Below are 21050 nucleotides of genomic sequence, written 5' to 3' on the forward strand. Positions count from 1 at the left end.
AGCCTCAGGACTCACATCAGAGATTCATGAGTAGTTATTACCCTCAGCCATGAGGCTCTTGAAACAAGGGGGGATAACTTCACTTGAGGCATCATTGAAATGTTCCCAGTGGAACATTCAAGGACAGTTCATCTCATGTTCTCGATATTTATTGCTTATTTATTTATTATTTTTATTTATTTATTTTTGTATTTACACAATTTGTTGTCTTTTGCGCACTAATTGAATGTCCAAGTTGATGCAGTCTTTCATTGGTTCTATTATGGTTATTATTCTATTATGAATTTATTGAATATGCCCGCAAGAAAAAGGATCTCAGTTTTGTTTCTGGTGATATACTTTGTTAATAAATTTACTTTGAACTTGTAATTTTTGCTGAAGTATTCCTGTCCAGTATTCAAAGTCGAGTTTATTGTCATATATACAACTATCTACACACAAGTGCAATGAAAAATTGACTTGCAGCAGCATCACAGGCATATAGCATCATATAAGCAGTATGCACAAGAACAACATACCCTTTTGGTAGATATGTATCATCTTGAGAGAATTTCCTTCTAACTCTCATGAATCTCTTGAATTCCTCATGGTAATGCATCCATTTCCTGCTGGGAATTTCCTCACTATTCCACTGGATCAGAAATAGAAATCCACAGTCTACTAAAATTATTGTTTAACTCCTCACCTCTCTCCTGCATCTTTCAAATTCTTCAGTTCAATTGCTTGTTTTTCTTTTGCTAGCTCCACTAGTTTGGCCATTTGCTGTAAGTAGAAAGATAAAATTATTATTTGGATTGTTGCCTGCAATAGTCTGTCATCTTTGCAATACAAGAGTAAGGAAGTGATAAACGATGGGGTATTGAAAAGGCACAGCAAAGTCTGCAAAGATTGCAAAGACTGGCTCCACGACTAAACCAAAATCCCTTCTTTAGTTTCTCTCAGTAACATTGCAAGTTTCAGTTTATACTGTAGAACAATGTCCCAAACCACTCCATTCTTGGGGTTTTGGGTTACTTTTAGCAGCCAAATAACTCCCCCCACCTCCCATTATCCATCCTGTCGAAATGCTTGACGTATCCTTCATTGTTCATCCATTATATGTGTATGTGTATATTAACGGTCTGCTGAGGAGAATAACCACCTCATGCTCCAGGTCCATACAGTATAATAAAATCTCGTATAGGATTATTCGAATCTGTCCCTCAAGCCTGTCCACCATTCAACAGAATAATGCTGAATTAACCCCCTAAGAATCTTGCATGTTTCATTAAGGTTGTCCCTCATTCTTCGAAACTCCAATAAATACAGCCCAATCTGTCCTTGCAGTGCAACATTTACACACATTTACTACTCTCTGGCTAAAGAAATTCCTCCTTACCTCTGTTCTAAAAGGTCACCCCTCAATTTTGAGACTGTGCCCTCTAGTTCTGGATATCCCCACCATAGGAAACATCCTCTCCACATCCACCCTGTCTAGTCCTTTCAACATTCGTAGGTTTCAATGAGATCCCCCCGTGTTCTTCTAAATTCCAATGAGAACAGGCCCAAAGCTGCCAAACACTCCTCATAATTTAACTCCTTCATTGCTGGAATCATCCTCGTGAACCTCCTCTGGATGCTCTCCAATGACAGCATGTCCCTTCTGCGATATGGGGCCCAAACTGTTGACAATACTCCAAATGAGGCTTGACTAGTGTCTTATAAAGGCTCAACATTATCTCCTTGCTTTTATATTCTATTCCCCTTGAAATAAATGCCACCACTGCGTTTGCCTTCTTTACCACAGACTCAACCTGTAAATTAATCTTCTGGGAGTCTTGCATGAGGTCTCCTAACTCCCTCTGCACCCCTGATGTTTGAACTTACTCCCCATTTAGATAATAGTCCGCACTATTGTTCCTTTCACCAAAATGCATTATCATACATTTCCCAGCACGGTGTTCCATCTGCCACTTTTTTTTTGCCCATTCTTCCAATTTGTCTAAGTCCTGCTGCAATCACGTTGCTTCCTCAGCACTACCTACCACTCCACCTATCTTCAGATCATCCACAAACTTTACCACAAAGCCATCAATTCCATTATCTAAATCATTGACGAACAATGTGAAAAGCAGCAGTCCCAATACTGACCGCTGAGGAACATCACTAGTCACCGGTAGCCAGAAAAGGCACCTTTTATTCCCACTCACTGCCTCCTGCCTGTCAGCCATTCCGCTATCCATGCCAGTATCTTTCCTGTACATAGGATTTTATTTTGTTAAGCAGCCTTATCAAATGCCTTCTGAAAAGGTGATACTTTATCAAACGCCTTTTAAAAATCCAAGTAAGTAATATTCACTGCCTCTCCTTTGTCCACCCTGCTTGTTACTTCCTCAAAGAACTCTAACAGATTGGTCAGGCAAGACTTCCTTTACAGAAACCATGCTGACTTTGACTTATTTTGTCACTAGCCTCCAAATACATCGAAGCCTCATCCCCTGGTGGGAAGATGGCGGTGCGGCGCAACGCAGCTCCCAGCAGCCACTCTGGTGGTGATGTCTGTTATCTGTCAAGTAGGGTGCCATGCACAATCCTGATTTGATGGAGACAGATGTGTGAGCACGGAGGAATATCTGGTGAAACTTCTGAAATGCCTGCTTCGCTGCTGCTGCTACTGTGTGATCCAGAATCTCCGGAGAAGGCCCCGAGTCCTCAGCTTTGCTTGTTGCTCGGCGGCCGGGGAGGGGTCAAAGTGCTTGGCAGAGGATGGTGCTCGGAGAGGCTGTGTCGGAGGCTCGAAGTTTTCAGGCGGACTCAGAGTCCGCTGCGGTCGGATGCTTCCAATGGTGCTGCATCGGCAAGTTGGCGGCGCTTGGAGGTTCATGGCAGGGAGAGTTCCTCCCTCGTGCCGCCTGCATGGGATGATGAGTCAATCGGGACTTTGAGACTTTTTTTTACTGTGCCCGTGGTCTGCTCTTTATCAAATTATGGCATTGCTTTGCACTGTTGTAACTATATGTTATAATTATGTGGTTTTGTCAGTTTAAGTCTTGGTTTGTCCTGTGTTTCTGTGATATCATTCTGGAGGAACATTGTATCATTTTTAATGCACGCATTTCTAAATGACAATAAACGAGGACTGAGTGTCCTCATAATCTAATTATAGACTCCTGTAGCGGTGTGCTACGCACAGCGCTAGAATAACCACATGGAGTCGGTGAGTTGGAGTTGCGATGAAAGAGGTTTATTCAAACTTCGCGGCCTGCTTTAAAGCCTTCCCGTTCCCGCCCTCCCTGGGGCGGGACTGCTGTGGGGAATGCCTATTCCCAGACCCTTTCTGCGTGCGCTGTTTCGTGAGCCGGTTTGTGGGTGCTAGAAAGTGGGTCGCCACATAACCTCCCCCCAGAACCGGCGATACCTCCCCCAATGTCCACAGTCTGGATCGGCCTCTGTTTGGGAGGTCTGCCCCTGTGCCGCGGTGCCTGAGCCCGGACCGGCTGCGCCAAGTCCACATGGGCCGGTTTGAGTCGGTCCACCGTGAAAACCTCCTCTCTCCCCCCAATGTCCAGCACGAACGTGGACCCGTTGTTCCTGATCACCTTAAATGGCCCCTTGTAGGGCCGCTGTAGCGGTGCCCGGTGTCCGCCCCGTCGTACAAAAAGAAACTTACAGTTCTGCAGGTCTTTGGGTACGCAGGTCGGGCTTTGTCCGTGCTGTGAAATGGGTATGGGGGCCAGATTACCGAGCCTCTCCCGTAGTCTGTCCAGGACAGCTGTGGGTTCTTCCTCTTGCCCCCTTGGGGTCCGTATGAACTCTCCTGGGACTACCAGAGGTGCACCGTACACCAACTCGGCCGACGAGGTGTGCAGATCCTCTTTGTGCGCTGTGCGGATTCCGAGCAGGACCCAGGGAAGCTCGTCAACCGAGTTAGGCCCCTCCAGGTGGGCCATGAGAGCCGATTTCAGATGACGGTGGAAGCGCTCCACTAGTCCGTTCGACTGTGGGTGGTAGGCAGTTGTGTGGTGTAGCTGTGTTCCTAAAAGTCTGGCCATAGCCGAAAACAGGCTGGAGGTGAACTGGGCACCCCTGTCGGAGGTAATGTGGGCCGGTACCCTAAAGCGTGCTACCCAGGTTGCGATCAGTGCTCGGGCGCAGGAATCGGAGGTGGTGTCGGTGAGCGGGACTGCCTCTGGCCATCTGGTGAACCGGTCTATCATAGTTAGGAGGTACTGCGCTCCTCACGACACTGGCAGGGGCCCCACGATATCCACATGAATGTGGTCGAACCTCCGGTGGGTGGGTTCGAACCGCTGCGTCGGAGCCTTGGTGTGCCACTGCACCTTGGCCGTTTGGCACTGCATGCACGTTTTGGCCCATTCACTGACCTGCTTACGAAGTCCATGCCACACGAACCTGTTGGAGACCAGCCGGACAGTTGTCCTGATGGAGGGGTGCGCTAAGTTGTGAATGGATTCGAACACCCGCCGGCGCCAGGCTGCTGGGACGACGGGGCGGGGTTGGCCAGTAGCTACGTCACATAGTAGGGTCCTCTCACCTGGGCCTACAGGGAGGTCTTGGAACTGCAAACCGGAGACTGCAGTCCTGTAACTGGGGATCTCCGCGTCTGCCTGCTGTGCCTCTGCCAGCGCTGCATAGTCCACCCCCTGGGACAGGGCCTGTATGGTCGGTCGGGGTAGTGCGTCCGCCATGACGTTGTCCTTTCCCGAGACATGCCGGATGTCCGTCGTGTACTCGGAGATGTAGGACAGAGGTCGCTGCTGGCGGGACGACCAGGGGTCGGACACCTTCATGAACGCAAAGGGAAGCGGTTTGTGGTCTGTGAACGCGGTGAAGGGCCTACCTTCTAAGAAGTACCTGAAATGCCGGATTGCCAGGTATAGTGCCAATAGCTTCCGGTTGAAAGCACTGTATTTGAGTTCGGGTGGTCGTAGGTGTTTGCTGAAGAACGCCAGGGGTTGCCAGCGACCCTCGATGAGTTGTTCCCGCACTCCACCGACCGCTGTGTTGGATGCGTCCACCGTGAGGGCAGTAGGAACGTCCGTTCTGGGGTGCACTAGCATCGCGGCGTTTGCCAAGGCTTCTTTGGTTTTAACGAAAGCGATTGCGGCCTCTTCGTTCCAGGTAATGTCCTTGCCCTTACCCGACATCAGAGTGAACAGGGGGCGCATGATTCGGGCTGCTGAGGGGAGGAAACGGAGGTAGAAATTCACCATACCCACGAATTCCTGCAGGCCTTTGATTGTGTTGGGTCGGGGGAAGTGGCGGACCGCGTCTACCTTGGCGGGCAGCGGGGTTGCCCCGTCTTTAGTAATCCTGTGGCCCAGGAAGTCGATGGTATCGAGTCCGAACTGGCATTTGGCTGGGTTGATTGTAAGGCCGAATTCGCTCAGGCGGGAGTAGAGCTGGCGGAGGTGGGACAGATGCTCCTGCCGACTACTGCTGGCTATGAGGATGTCGTCCAAATAGATGAATGCAAAGTCCAGGTCGCGTCCCGTCGCGTCCCACCGCGTCCATTAGCCGCTGGAAAGTCTGCGCGGCATTCTTTAGACCAAACGGCATTCGGAGGAATTCGAAAAGTCCGAACGGGGTGATAAGTGCTGTTTTGGGGATGTCGTCCGGATGTACAGGGATTTGATGGTATCCCCGGACGAGGTCTACCTTGGAAAAGATCCTTGCGCCGTGTAGGTTTGCTGCGAAGTCTTGTATGTGCGGCACAGGGTAGCGGTCTGGCGTTGTAGCCTCGTTCAGCCTGCGGTAGTCACCGCATGGTCTCCAGCCCCCCGTTGCCTTGGGCACCATGTGCAGGGGGGAGGCCCATGGGCTGTCGGACCGTCGTATGATCCCCAATTCCTCCATCTTCTTGAACTCCTCCTTCGCCAGTCGGAGCTTGTCCGGGGGAAGCCTTCGAGCACGGGCGTGGAGGGGTGGTCCCTGGGTCGGGATGTGGTGCTGTACTCCGTGTCTGGGCATGGCTGCCGTGAACTGCGGTGTCAGTACTGATGGGAGATCCGCCAGGACCCTGGTGAATTCATCGTCGGACAGCGTGATGGAGTCCAGGTGTGGCGCTGGCAACTGTGCTTCACCCAGGGAGAACGTTTGAAAAGTCTTGGCGTGGACTAATCGCTTCCCTTGCAAGTCGACCAGCAGGCTGTGGGCTCACAGAAAATCCGGCCCCAGGAGTGGTTGGGCCACGGCGGCCAGTGTGAAGTCCCACGTGAACCGGCTGGAGCTGAACTGTAGCCGCACCGTGCGGGTGCCGTAGGTTCGTATTGTGCTGCCATTTGCAGCCCTCAGGGTGGGTCCCGGTTCTCTGTTGCGGGTGTCGTAACTCGTTGGAGGTAAGACGCTGATCTCCGCTCCGGTGTCGACCAAAAAGCGGCGTCCCGACTGCTTGTCCCAGACGTACAGGAGGCTGTCCTGATGGCCAGCCGCCGTAGCCATCAGCGGCGGCTGGCCCTGGCATTTCCAGGAAATTTGCAGGGTGGTCTGCAGTGGCGGGCCTCTGTGCCCCACCGCTGGTGGTAGAAACACCATTGTTCGCTGGGCTGCTCACTCCCGTCGCCGGGTTTTGTAGGCTCTGCTGCCGGGCCTGGTCTGGTCTGTCGTTGGGCACGCGGCTTGGTGATCTGTGCGACGGATGCCCCTCTCTCTTTCCTGGCATTCCACAACACATCTGCTCGGGCCGCCACCTCCCGGGGGTTGCTGAAATCTGCGTCGGACAGCAGCAGGCATATGTCCTCGGGCAGTTGCTCTAGGAACGCCTGCTCAAACATGAGGCAGGGTTTGTGTCCTTCAGCCAGGGCCAGCATCTCGTTCATTAATGCTGACGGCGGCCTGTCTCCCAAACCATCCAGGTGCATTAAGCGGCGTGCTCGTTCGCACCGTGAGAGTCCGAAAGTCCTTATGAGCAGGGCTTTGAATGCTGTGTATTTGCCGTCCTCCGGGGGCGACTGTATAAACTCCTCAACTTGTGCAGCTGTCTCCTGGTCGAGGGAGCTCAGCACGTAGTAGTAGCGAGTGGACTCCGAGGTTATCTGCCGAATGTGGAATTGAGCTTCTGCCTGTTCGAACCATAAATGGGGTCACAGCGTCCAGAAGCTTGGCAATTTTAACGAAACTGCGTGAACAGATGCAGCGTCGGTCATCTCTGGTCCAAATATCGTTTGGGCCGTCGGGGTCACCAATTGTAGCGGTGTGCTACACACAGCGCTAGAATAACCACATGGAGTCAGTGAATTGGAGTTGCAATGAAAGAGGTTTATTCAAACTTCGCGGCCTGCTTTAAAGCCTTCCCGTTCCTGCCCTCCCTGGGGCGGGACTGCTGTGGGGAATGCCTATTCCCAGACCCTTTCTGCGCGCGCTGTTGTGAGCCAGTTCGTGGGTGCTAGAAAGTGGGTCGCCACACACCAACAATTTCCCAATCACTAAAGTTAAGATAACTAACCTGTAATTTCCTTTCTTCTGCCTTCCTCCCTTCTTAAAGAGTGGAGAGACATTTGCAATTTTCCAGTCCTCCGGGACCATGCCAGAATCAAATGATTCTTCAAAGATCATGACCAATGCATCTGTTATCTCTTCAGTAACCTCTCTCAGGATTCTGGGATGTAGTCCACTTGGTCCAGGTGACTTATCCACCTTAAGAACTTTGAGTTTGCCTAGCACTTTTTCCTTTGTAATAGCAATGGCACTCACTCCTGTTCCCTGACTCTCATGGACTCTGGCACACTGTTAGTGTCTTTCACGGTGAAGACTGATGCAAAGTACCCATTAAGTTCATCTGCCATTTCTTTGTCCCCCATTACTACCTCACCAGCAGAATTTTCAGTGGTCCAATATCAGCTCTCACCTCCCTTTTACTCTTAATATAACTGCAAAACTTTTGGTTTTCTGCTTTATATTATTGGCTAGTCTGCCCTATTATTTTATTTTTTCCCTTCTTACAGCTTTATTAGTTGCCTTTTGTTGGATTTTAAAAGCTTCCGAATCATCCAACTTTCCACTCACTTTTGCTACCTTATATGTCCTTTCCTTGGCTTTTATGCAGTCCTTAACTTCCATTGTCAGCCACAGTTGCCTACCCCTGCCATTTGAGAACTTGTTCCTCTGTGGAATCTATCTATCCTGTGCCTTGTGAACTAGTCCCAAAAACTTTTGCCGCTCTGCCCTGCCGTCATCCCTGCCAATATCCTCCTCCAATCCACCTGGGCAAGCTCCTCTCTCATGTCTCTGTAATTCCCTTTATTCCATTGTGACTGATACATGTGAGTTATGCTTCTCCCTCTCAAATTGCAGTATGAATTCAATCATATTATGATCACTGCCTCCTAAAGGTTCCTTTATGTTAAGCTTCCTAATAAGATCTGGATTATTACACACCCAACCTAAGACAGCCTTTCCCTGAGTAGGCTCAAACATGAGCTTCTCTAAAAATCCATCTCATAGGCCTTCAACAAAATCCTTCTGCGATCTGTCACCAACCTGATTTTACCAATCCCCTTGCATATTGAAGTCCCCCATTACAATTGTCATTACCCTTATTACATGCCTTTTCCAGCACCCTTTGCAATCTCAGCCCCACATCTTGGCTACTATTTGGAGGCCTATTTATGGTTCCCATAATGGTTTTTTTTAACCCTTGCAATTTCTTAATTCCACCCACAAAGATTTGACATTCTCTGACCCTATGTCACCTCTTTCTAAAGATGTAATTCCATCTCTTACCAACAGAGCCACACCACTGCCTAAGCCTTCCTGCCTGTCCTTTTGATACAAAGTATTTCCTTTGATGTGAAGCTCCCACTAAGACCTTCTTTCAGCCACAACACAGTGATGCCCACAATGCCATACTGACCAGTCTGTAATTGCGCCACGAGTTCATCCACCTTATTCTGAATGCTGCGCGCAGTTACATACACCTTCAGTCCTGCATTCTTTGCCCTTTTGAATTTTGCCTCTGTGGTACAATTTAACTCTTTACTCTGTCTGCATTTGTAGCCAATCATTGGCTTGTTTTTCCTTACATTCATGTTACACCCATCATCTACTTGTAAACCTGCTGGCTCATCCTCAGCTCTATCGTACTGGTTCCCATCCCCCTGCCATATTAATTTAAACCACTTCCAACAGTTCTATCAAGCCTGCCCACAAGACTATTGGTTCCCCTTGGATTTAAGTGAAAACCGTCTCTTTTGTACAGGTCACACCAGTCCCAGAAGAGGTCCCAATTATCCAGAAATCTGAATCCCAGCCCCCTGCTTCAATTCTTCACCCACGCCTTTATCTGCCACCTCATTCTATTCCTATCCTCACTGTCATGTGGCACAGACAGCAATCCCGAGAACATTACATTTGAGGTCCTGATTCTCAGCTTCCTTCCTAACTCCCTGTATTCTATTTTCAGGACCTCCTTCCTCTCTCTTCCTATGTCATTGGTACCAATATGTACCACGACTTCTGGCTGCTCACCCTCCCTTATCAGGATACCATAAATGCGTCCAGAAACATCTCGGACCCTGGCACCTGGGAGGCAACCTACCATCCATGTTTCATTTTTACGTCCACAGAATCACCTATCTGTCCCCCTGACTATAGAGTCCCCTATTACTGCTGCTATCTTCTTCAGTACCCTACCCTTCTGAGCCACAGGGCCAGAGTCAGTGCCAGAGGCATAGCCACTATTGCTTCCCCCGGGTAGATCATCCGCCCCAACAGCACTCAAAATGGAGTACTTATTGTTGAGGGGACAGCCATGGGTGCTCTCCATTATCTAATGTTCCCCTTCCCTCTCTTGACAATCACCCATTTATCTGTCTCTTGTAGCCTTGGGGTGACTATCTCCCTGTATCTCGTCTATCACCTCCTCACTTTCCCTAACAAGCCGAAGGTCATCGAGCTGGAGCTCCTGTTCCCTGTCACGGGTCTCTAAGGAGCTGCTTATTGATGCACCTGGTGTAGATGTGGCCATCGGGGAGGCTGAGAGTCTCCTGGAAACCCCACATCTGGCACCCAGAACAGAACACTGGCTCTGTAGACATGCCCCCTATTCTCTCTAGGGTTGAATAAGAGATAAGGACTGAACTTACCTACACTCTGCCTGTTCCTGCCAAAACCCTGTTGAGCCAAAGCCTTCCTACTCTGCCTGAGACTACTCTGATGACGATCGCTCCCACGATAACCGCTCCGCTAGGTGGCACCTCTCTTTTATAGAGACTGGGCTTCCCATCAAAAGTCTTCGTCCAACCTGTGTGGGAACATACCTGTTGCATCTGCAGAGTACTCCAATAAATGACTCCCATCAAAATACTTGCTGCTTTTTCAAGCTCTTTGACGGACGTGCATGGGAATGTTCCTGTTGCGTCTGTGCAGTACTCCAATAGCATTGAAATTCAACTCTGAACTCCAATGCCCCCAGCTGAAATAGTGTCACGGTAACCACTTTGCCACCCATATGACTTCTTTGCTTTTACACCTCCGTGAAATAAGGACTAATGTTCCATCAGATTCCGCCATTACCAGCCACATGTGCAGGCTTTCTTAGTTTCATGTACAATGAACCCTGAATGTCTTTCTATCATAGCTTTCTATAGTTTTTTCCCCCATTTAAATAATACTCTTTGTTATTCTCCCTTCCAAAGTGAATAACTTCACATGCTGGCTGGGCTTGATCAGAGTTTTCCAAAAATGCCACCTTAATAATTGATTCTAATATTTTTCCCCAACAGTTGATGTTAGATAACCAGACCATAGTTGCATGCTTTTTCATCTCCCTTTTTGAATAGGGTTGTTATATTAACAATTTACCAGTTCCTCCTGAATCTCACAATTCATGGAAGATTCACCCCGTTAATCTGCCTAACACTAATTCTCTAGTGACTGTGAAATGGATGCAAAGTACCCTGCCATTTTCTTGTTCATCAACATCATTCTCCAGGGATCAACGTTCACTTGTACTGTTCACTTATATATAATCCCAATTGCCTCCCAGAAGCGAGGATGGAATGTATGGGGCCTTTAATATAATCAGAAGGCCAGGGACTGATTTTTGTTTTCTCCAAGACATCTGATCATTTGAAGTTCTAGGAGTATCACATTAAGACCGGAGTCTTGGGGCATTCTTAAGAATTAACCAGTGTAGGACAAGGACCTGGTGAGTAGGTCAAGAGGTGTGGATGAAGATAGGGTCATGAATTTCCCTGCCAAGTTAATACTTTTCCAGATTAATGGGATGTCTAGATAGAGTAAAATGCTCACACTCAAAAATGGGGAATCATCAAGGAAGGATTTTCAGCTTTTGTGAGCCACATGTAGCATCCAGGGAAAGCAACTCCCCCGGGCATTTGTGCTACTAAGATCAGACATTAAGAGTACTGAATCAACATCATTACAAAGACCAAGGGTGAGTGACTGAGTGACTGAAACTGGGAGCACTCATTTGCTGGAGGGGATGGAACATCATGAGTTGTAGTGAATCCCCAGATCTGAGCAGATCATTAGCATGGTTTACAGAAAATCCCACAGCCTGCAGATAGAATGAGGCACAGCATTACTTCATGCTACAGGAAATGGATAGACCCACTACACCACAAACAAATGCCAATTCTGGCTCATTACCTCAGTGATGTGCTGCTCTTTCTTGTTCCTGATGAGTTCATAGTGCTCTGCATAAACTTGCATTAATTCTGCCTCCATGTTGTCCTTGAGTTCACTCCATTTTTCAGCCTCTGGCCCCATGCTCAAAACTTCCTGGAGACCACTCTCAGGAGTACTACTGAAGCTCCTACAATAGAGAGGAATATCACTGCTGGTGACTCCAATCTAATACTTGTCACCTAATTTGGTTTTGGAACTACATCAATTTACACTGTATCTCCTCACTAAAGAAAGAAATTTTGCCAGCTGAATCTACAGTTCTAAAGCTCCACACACCAACAAAACGATCCTTATATTCTCACACAGAATAGGTTACAAAGCAGTACAAAGCCTGACATTTGAGCAGGACCAAAATGAGATTGTCAGTAAAGGACTGTCCTCTAGTTGGAGGACCCTATGACACTTTATACACCAGGATGTAAATATATCCTGTGCTGCTTATTCAAATCTAATACAGCCTTACTTCACCATGTGCTGAGAACACAAAAGAATTATATTTTAGCACTGTAGTGCATTGCAATGATGCAAGGAAATTAGTGACAGTGGAAGGAGTGGGTGGAGAGGAAAGGAATGTGTGGTGAAGGGAGAAGAGCAATGGGGGAAATGATATATGAGGAAGGGCCATTACGTGGAGGTCCAAGGAAATGAGGTAAATGAGGAATACCCCATGAGAACTGATACTGTATGTAATACGCGACTGGCTGACTATCTAAGACTCGGCAGCACAGAAATATCTATGCTGAAAATAAGAAAAGCTTCATGAAGTTTCATTAACATAAAATTTGTAGTCTTACTGCTTGTAAACTCTGTGCTGCTTATTCTGGTGTAATTATCAGTGAGCGTTGTCTTCTGGTGTTCTCTACATGCCCCATAACAAAGGAGGGTTAAGATGTCACATTTACCATTTCTTCTTGTACGATTTGTTAAGTGATTGCTTTTTCTTGCACTGTTCTGCAAAGCTGCTGGTATATTTCTGGATCACTTCATTTCTCTTCTTCTGAATCTTCCTCTCCAACTCCTTCAATTCTTTCTCATGCTTTTTCTGCATTTTGATATGTGCCTTCTGCATCTTCAGTTCCTCTGTAGTAAATAGCTCTATTGTTGGATTAAAGAAGATCATTTTAATGGATCACAGCAGCTTCCCAAAGGAACAGTGGAACTTATGTAGTTATAAAACATAGAACATAGAAATCTGCAGCACATTACAGGCCCTTCGGCCCACAATGTTGTGCCGACCATGTAATCTACTCTAGAGACTGCCTAGAATTAATTTACCACATAACCCTCTATTTTTCTAAGCTCCATGTACCTATCTAAGAGTCTCTTAAAAGAGCCTATTGTATCCACCTCTGCCACCTTCCCTGGGAGTGCACTCCCCACACCCACCACTCTCTATGTGAAAAACTTAACTCTGACATCTCCTCTGTATCTACTTCCAAGCACCCTAAAACTATGTCCCCTCATGTCAGCCATTTCAGCCCTGAGGAAAAAGCCTCTGGCTATCCACACTATCAATGGCGCTCATTATTTTATACACTTCTATCTGTTCACCTCTCATCTTCTGTCACTCCAAGGAGAAAAGGCCAAGTTCACTCAACCTATTCTCATAAGGCATGCTCTCCAATCCAGGCAATGTTCTTGTAAATCTCCTCCGCACTCTCTATAGTATCCACATTCTTCCTGTAGTGAGGTGACCAGAACTGAACACAGTACTCCAAGTGGGGTCTAACTAAGGTCTTATACAGCTGTAACATTACCTCACGGCTCTTGAACTCAATGCCACGGTTGATGAAGGCCAACACACCATACGCCTTCTAAACTATCAACATGTGCAGCAGCTTTGAGTGTCCTGTGGACATGGACCCCAAGATCTCACTGATCCTCCACACTGCCAAGAGCCTTACCATTAATATTATATTCTGCCTTCAAATTTGACCTGCCAAAATGAACTACTTCACACTTATTTGGGTTGAACCCCATCTGCTACTTCTCAGCCCAGTTCTGCATCCTGTCAATGTCCTGCTGTAACCTCTGACAATCCTCCAGATTATCCACAACATCCTCAACCTTTGTATCATCAGCAAATTTACTAACCCACCTTCTGCTTTCTCATCCATGTCGTTTATAAAAATCACAAAGAGGAGGGGTCCCAGAACAGATCCCTGCAGAACACTACTGGTCACCGACCTCCATGCAGAGTATGACCTGTCTACAACCACTCCTTGCCTTCTGTGGTCAAGCCAATTCTGGATCCACAAATCAAGGTCTCCTTGAGTCCTATGCCTCATTACTTTCTGAATGAGCCTCACATGGGGAACCTTATCAAATGCCTTTTCTGAAATCCATATACACTACATCCATTGCTCTACCTTCATCGATGTGTTTTGTTACATCCTCAAAGAATTCAGTCAGTTTCATAAGGCATGACCCGCCCTTGACAAAACCATGCTGACTATCCCTAATCAGATTATGTCTCTCCAAATGCTCATAAATCCTGCCTCTCAGAATCTCCAACAACTTGCCCACCGCTGAAGTAAGACTCACAAACTAGTGACCACGTTTTCTGGCTTAGACCAACAAGAGATCACATCACACAGACCAATCCGAGATATCCACTTCAATTATAATCATTGAACTAATCTCAGAATCAATCTAGAACAAAGGGAGCCAAACACTGCCTCAACTTTCAAATTTCCATTGCCATTCCCCTTGGGTGGATTAATGACTACCACTCAGTGTCTCTGACATCCACCATCATGAAGAGGCAGGTCTTGGCACACATTAACTGTAGCCTCCCAGACAACCATGACCACTGCAGTTTGCCTATTTCCAAAACAATTCTGTATGCAGACACCATCTTCATGCCCTAACACCCATCTCTGGGACACATCACGTGTTCAGCAAAGTTCATTGTTTATTGTCTACTCTTCCAGCTTCTGTACTATAATTCCAAGAAAACTCGTCTCCACACTCCTAGACCCTGGAGCCAACAGCTCTTTTTGTAGCTGGACTCTTGATTTCCTGACCAGCAGACTGCAATCAGCAAGGATAAGCAGCAACACTGTCATCACAATTATTCTCAACACTCCCACAAGGCTGCATCCTCAGCCCCTTATTCTACTCTCTGTACACTCACGACTTGGTGACCAGAGCTTGCTCTATCTCCATCTATGAAGTACATGACACCACAGTAGTAGTAGTAGTATTTCAAATAATGCTGAGTCAGTGTATATGAAAGCAATAGAGAGGCCAGTGCCATGGTGTCATGACAACAACCTTTCCCTCAATGTAAGGAAAGTAGAAGAGGTGGTCATTGACTTCAAGAAGGGGGTTGGTGCTGTTGCTCCTGTTTACATTAATGGTGCTGAGGTCAACGGGATTAACAGCTTCCAGTTATTGAGTGTGGACATCACCAGTGCTAGTCCTGGATCAATCATAAAGATGTCAAGGCCAGGAAAGCTCACCAGCACCTCTACTTCCTCAGGAGGTTAAAGAAATTTGGCATGGTGCCTTCAACCCTCTCTTTTTATTGATGCACCACAGAAAGGTTCCTATATGGATACCTCACGGCTTGGCATTCTGACAATAAGAACCACAGAAAGGTTCCTATATGGATACCTCACGGCTTGGCATTCTGACAATAAGAACCACAGAAATGTTCCTATATGGATACCTCACGGCTTGGCATTCTGACAATAAGAACCACAGAAAGGTTCCTATATGGATACCTCACGGCTTGGCATTCTAACAGTAAGAACCACAGAAATGTTCCTATATGAATATCTCACGGCTTGGTATTCTGACAATAAGAACCACAGAAAGGTTCCTATATGAATATCTCACAGCTTGGCATTCTGACAAAAAGAACCACAGAAAGGTTCCTATATGAATATCTCACGGCTTGGTATTCTGACAATAAGAACCACAGAAAGGTTCCTATATGAATATCTCACGGCTTGGTATTCTGACAATACAAAACTGCAGAGTTATGGACACTGCTCAGCACATTATGGAAACCAGCCTCCCATGTATTCTGTCTGCATGTATTGCATCAGTGAAGCAGCCAGCATTATCGAAGACTTTATCCACCCCGGCTGGGCATTCTATCTTCTTCTTGCTCCCATTGTGCAGAAAATCAAAAGCCTGAAAGCACCAGGCTCAAGCATAGCTTCTCTCCCATTGTTACAAGACTATTGAGTGGTCCCTTAGTATGATAAAATGAACTCTTGACCTCACTCTTGCCTTGCACCTTATAGTGCGCCTGCTTTGCACTTTTTCTGTGACACTTACTCTGAATTCTGTTTTACCTCAATAAACTGTTGTAATGAAATGATCTCTATGGATAGCATGCAAAAGAAAAGTTTTTCCACTGTATCTCAGTACATGTTGACAAAAATAAACCTATTTACTTCTCTTATTCTTCCTATCTCTCTCGCCTGCCAAGATATCTGCATTCCTCCAAGTCTGGCCTGTGCTAATCCCTGGTCCTTGGTCTCATTTTCTTTTAGATGTTTATTGATGGATAGGTTTGTCTCCAAATATGTCACTGCCTCCTGTGACAACATCATTTCAGATGAATTATTATCTCTTATTACTTGCATTCTATCTCCTTGGGAAAGGTGGGTTAGCATGCATCCCAACATATGTGAAAATCTGATTTGTGTGGGGAATTGGGTTGTGAACAGAATTTAGGTCGGGTGTAATGTGTATGGGACATAGTGTCTGGACATGAGCAGTAGCATGCCTGGAAGGAATTTTCTTTTGTGTGTGATTAGTTTGACTAATTATTGTCTGGCTCCATTTTATCTTTCGCTGCTCATTGTCTACATGAACCAGACATGAGCACCAGGCAGAACAAGGCCAAAGATATTATAAAGACTCCTTCAACTCTTCAGCAATGTGAAGCCATCAAAACTAATCTAGAAACATAACATCAAACCCCTGCTAGTCAGGGTGAGAGTACTTTTGACCCCAGCATATGATGGTGTTGGTTCAAGTAGATGGTTTAAAAATTGCAAAATAATTCATCTCCTCTCCTCAAACCAGTCCCTTTCTAGTTTTAACAGGCTTAGTGTCTGAAATCTTTTATCTGGATTGCATGACTTCAAGTTGGCAGAATTTCTTTTGGATACACACCGAGTATTTTAGTGGTATGTGAAAGAAGGCAAGAAGGAGCAGGCATTAAACACACAACCTGTGCACCAGACAGAGCAATGTTTCCAAGTTTGCCATGCATTTTCCCCCCAGTCAGACTCAGTGATTACTGCCAAATACTGCTCATGGCCTCACTCACCTGACCCACGATGAGTCTGTTAAAAAGTTAGAATATATCAAAACTGTTCGAATTTGGGAATCCCAAAAGGACTGAGATCATTGACTTACCCAGAGCATCCTTGGAAGATTCCTCAAGGCCAGAGCAGGTAGGATTAGAAGGACCTGGAAGAAATGTAGTTTGGTTATCCTGGACCCATTGCTAGTGCCTTTTCTCTTCTGTTCCCGCTGAGTGTGCCTGAAAGCTGATGGTCTTACATCAGTCAGGTAACTCCCCAGAAAATGAAAGATTCAGCAGTGGTTCATTTTGTAGCACTCCTGACTTAAGGATTAGACGTTCTTGGTTCACATCCCACTATAGATATCAGACCATTGATGTTCTTGTGCAATACTGAGGGAATTCTACACTGTGAGAGGTGCTGTTTAAAGAAGAAATAGACCATAGTCTTTTTTGCTCTTTAAGATGAAACATAAAAGGTCCCACAGTGTTGTCATAAATAGCCCAGCAAAGTCTTCAATGGTGTCTGCACCAACATTTAACCTGAAAACTGTTTATGTGGTCATATCACTTCACTGTTTGTGGGATATTGCAACGAGCAACTTGACACTTCCTACATTATCACTATGTCAAATATTCTTCTGGGACTTAAAACATTCTGGATTAACCAGAGATTGTCACTACTTCTATACCTCTCACAGCTTCTTCCTACCCACATCTTCAGTAAGCTAAACCACAGCACAGGTCCACAACTGTAAGCCCTAAAATCTGGCATTCTTCCAGTTTGTCAATTGTAGAGAGGCACTCAAATGTAAATTGAAAGTAAATTGGATTAGACATTGGCTTTGTGGGCAATGGTTGCCTCTCTGACTAGAAGCCTGTGGCTAGTAGAGTGCCACAAAGATTAGTGCTGCGTCCATTGTCAGTGATCTGGATGATAATGTGGTTAACTGGATCTGCAAATTTGTAGGTGACACCAAGATCAGGGGTGTAGTAGACAGCGAGGAAAACCATCAAAACGGGATCTTGACCAGCTGGAAAAATGGGCTGAAAAATGGTAGATGGACTTTAATGTAGACAAGCGTGAGATGTTGCACTTCGGTAGGACCGACCAGGGTAGGTCTTACACAGTGAATGGCTGGGCACTGAGGAGTGTGGTAGAACAAATACAGGTCCACAGTTCATTGAAAGTAGATAAGTAGATGAGCACAGGTAGATAAGTTCATAAAGAGAGCTTTTGGCTCATTGACCTGCATAAATCAAAGTAATGAATACAGGAGATGGAATGTTATGTTGAAGTTGTATAAGACATTGGTGAGGCGTAATTTGGAGTATTCTGTGCAGTTTTGGTTACCTACCTACAGGAAAGATGTAAATAAGTTTGAAAGAGTATGGAGAAAATTTACAAAGATATTGCTGGGACTGGAGGACCTGAGTTATAAGGAAAGATTGGTAGGTTAGCACTTCATTCCTTGGAATACAGAAGATTGAGAGGAGATTTGCTGGAGGTATACACCATTACGAGTGGTATAGATAGGGTAAATGCAAGCAGGCTTCTTCCACTGAGGCTGTGTGGGACTACAAACAGAGGTCATGGGTTAAGGATAAATTTGTAAATTTTTGAGAGGAACACGTGGGGAAACCTCTTCACTCGGAGGTAGTGAGAGTGTGGAATGGCTGTCAGCGCAAGTGGTACATGTGAGCTCAATTTCAGCATTTAAGAGAAGTTTGGGTCGGTACACGGATGGTAGGGGTTTGGAGGGTAATGGTCCTGGTGCAGGTTGATGGGAGTGGGCAAGGTAAATGGTTTGGCACGGACTAGATGGGCCACAGGGTCTGGTTCTGTGCCGTAACTTTCTATGACTAAATTCTTTCATCCCCTGTGAACCGAACCTTATGTTCTCTTGTCATTTATATCAAATTGTAATACTTTGAAAAGGAATGATTTACTGCATGCTTCATTGGTGTCCGTTGTTCCACTGTCACTCTCCTGCATTTGCGCTTCATCTTCTGTGACATCCTGCAAGCAATGCACAAGAGAGATCTTTCAGTGCCTACCAAAATATCCATCAATCAATGTCAGCCTCCCAAATGTGTGGTGGAGAGTGGCTGCATTACGGTCGTTATGGGAACACCAATGCCTGCGAGTGGAAAATCCTACCAAAGGTAGTAGATTTGTCCCAGTACATCACGGGTAAAACCCTCCCAACCATTGAGCACATCTACATGAAATGTTGCTGTAGAAAAGCAGCATCCAGCATCAGAGATCCCCACCACCCGGGCCTTTTCTCACTGCTGCCATCAGGTAGAAGGTACAAGAGCCTCCGGACTCACACCACCAGGTTCAAGAACAGGTACTACCCTTCAACCATCAGGGTCTTGAACAAAAGGGGATAACTACACTCATTTAAGGACTCTTATCTTGTTATTTCATGCTCATTATTTATCCCTATTTCTTTATTATCTGCGTTTGCAGGGTTTGTTTACAATTTACTGTTCCTGATGTTTACGGCTTATGGATCCTGTTTACAGTTACTGTTCTATAGATTTACTAAGTATGCCCACAGAAAAAGAATCTCAGCGTTGTATGTGGTGGCATGTGTGTACTCTGATAATAAATTTTACTTTGAACTTTGAAATTTAAGGAGGCTTTTTCTTTAGAAAATGAAGTGGACGTAATGGCATCTTTTATCACCTGTACATCATAATAATGATTGAAATGAAGTATCACAGCAATATTCTCACACTTGCAGATATCCAGCCCAAAGCAATACACTCAATCCCATGTACACCCAAACTCTAAAACCAACACACACAATCTCACGTACATCTCTGCTCTCCTGCCAATTACCTTTCCAGAAACTGCTGATGAATCCACCTCCGACTGTATGCTCAGCCTGCGGATGAAGTTTATTGGGTCAGCCAATGCCTTTGTTAAATCTGCCAAGAGAAACAGTGGTGATAGTTCTAATCCACGATTGTGCAGAAAGGAGCAAGTGTGTGAAAAGTTCTGCCCCTTCCAGAAGATAGTATCCCTTACCCAACAATCTACTCACCATCTTATTTCCATTCAAGTGTACAAGGACCCAAAAGGTCTCAAGAGCATCTACAGACATTTGTTGGATACAGTGTGAAGTTCCCTTTATGCTGACTATCAAACACAATTGGTACAAGTTCAAAATAGGTTTGACACAAAATAGAGGTCCCTCCATAACACCCCATTGAGCAAAAAAAACAGCATGCAGAACTCAGAATAAAACTTCCTTTTCTCTGCCCTATCAAAAATACCTGGTAAGATCTAGTAAGGTAATGGTTGATCTGATCTTGGCCAGTTTTCCTGTCTTAACATATTTATCTGTAGTCCAAAACTCTATCTCAACTTTCAATAAATATATTTAATGACAGGACATACTGCACACAACTTTCTGGTAGAGATTCCAAACCGTCACAGCCATCACAGGGAAGAAATTCCTCAGCTCCTTCTTAAAATGGATGCCCCTAGTTCTGGATTCCCTTACAGAGGGAAGCATCTTCTCACTGCCTTTCCTGTCCATCGCTATGAAATTTGATATATCACCAAAGAAGATAGCAAATTTCTACAGATCTGCCATGGAGAGCATTCTAATCGGTTGTATCACCGTAAGGTATGGAGGGGCCACTGCAGAAGATCGGAAAAAGCTGTAGGAAGTTGCAGACTCGACCAGCTCCATCATGGGCACTAGCATCCCCAGCATGGAGGACATCTTCAAAAGGCGATGCCTCGAAAGGCAGTGTCCATCATTAAGTGTTCCCATCACACAGGATGCACCCTCTTCTCGTTGCTACCGTTAGCGAGGAGCTACGGGAGCCTGAAGACACACACCTGAGTGTTTTAGGAACATTTTCTTCCCCTTCCCCATCAGATTTCTGAATGGACAATAAATCCATCAACATATTTTTCCCTCTCTTTTTGCACTACTCATTTAATTGAATTTATATACATATATTTCTTACTGTCATTTATGGAGTTTTATGTATTGCAATGTACTGTTACTGTAAAACAACAAATTTCACAGCATATGCCAGTGATACCAAACCTAATTTTGACGCCGATTCTGATTCTGTTGTCATGAAACAATGGTTTTCATCAGCT

At 45.8% G+C, this 21050-nt stretch overlaps 1 protein-coding gene and 1 long non-coding RNA gene across 2 annotated transcripts in view; both read right to left on the bottom strand.

Moving 5' to 3' along the window:
* Positions 1-21050, bottom strand: part of LOC134340389 (1-phosphatidylinositol 4,5-bisphosphate phosphodiesterase beta-2-like) — a 186493-nt gene that overhangs the window by 33226 nt on the left and 132217 nt on the right. The window contains exons 23-27 of the mRNA XM_063037964.1: positions 19770-19858; positions 18869-18938; positions 12552-12744; positions 11611-11776; positions 686-762 (exon numbers count right to left, since the gene is read on the bottom strand). Coding sequence (XP_062894034.1) covers positions 686-762; positions 11611-11776; positions 12552-12744; positions 18869-18938; positions 19770-19858 — 595 coding nt within the window. The remainder of the gene's footprint in view (positions 1-685; positions 763-11610; positions 11777-12551; positions 12745-18868; positions 18939-19769; positions 19859-21050) is intronic.
* Positions 12734-19784, bottom strand: LOC134337030 (uncharacterized). Its single transcript, XR_010015926.1, has 4 exons — positions 19770-19784; positions 18869-18938; positions 17032-17085; positions 12734-12744 (listed from the first exon to the last, which is right to left on the bottom strand). It is a non-coding gene; the product is annotated as an uncharacterized LOC134337030 (long non-coding RNA).

This window comes from Mobula hypostoma, chromosome 1 (genome assembly GCF_963921235.1).
Source record: "Mobula hypostoma chromosome 1, sMobHyp1.1, whole genome shotgun sequence".
In the NCBI taxonomy this organism is placed as follows: Eukaryota; Metazoa; Chordata; class Chondrichthyes; order Myliobatiformes; family Myliobatidae; genus Mobula; species Mobula hypostoma.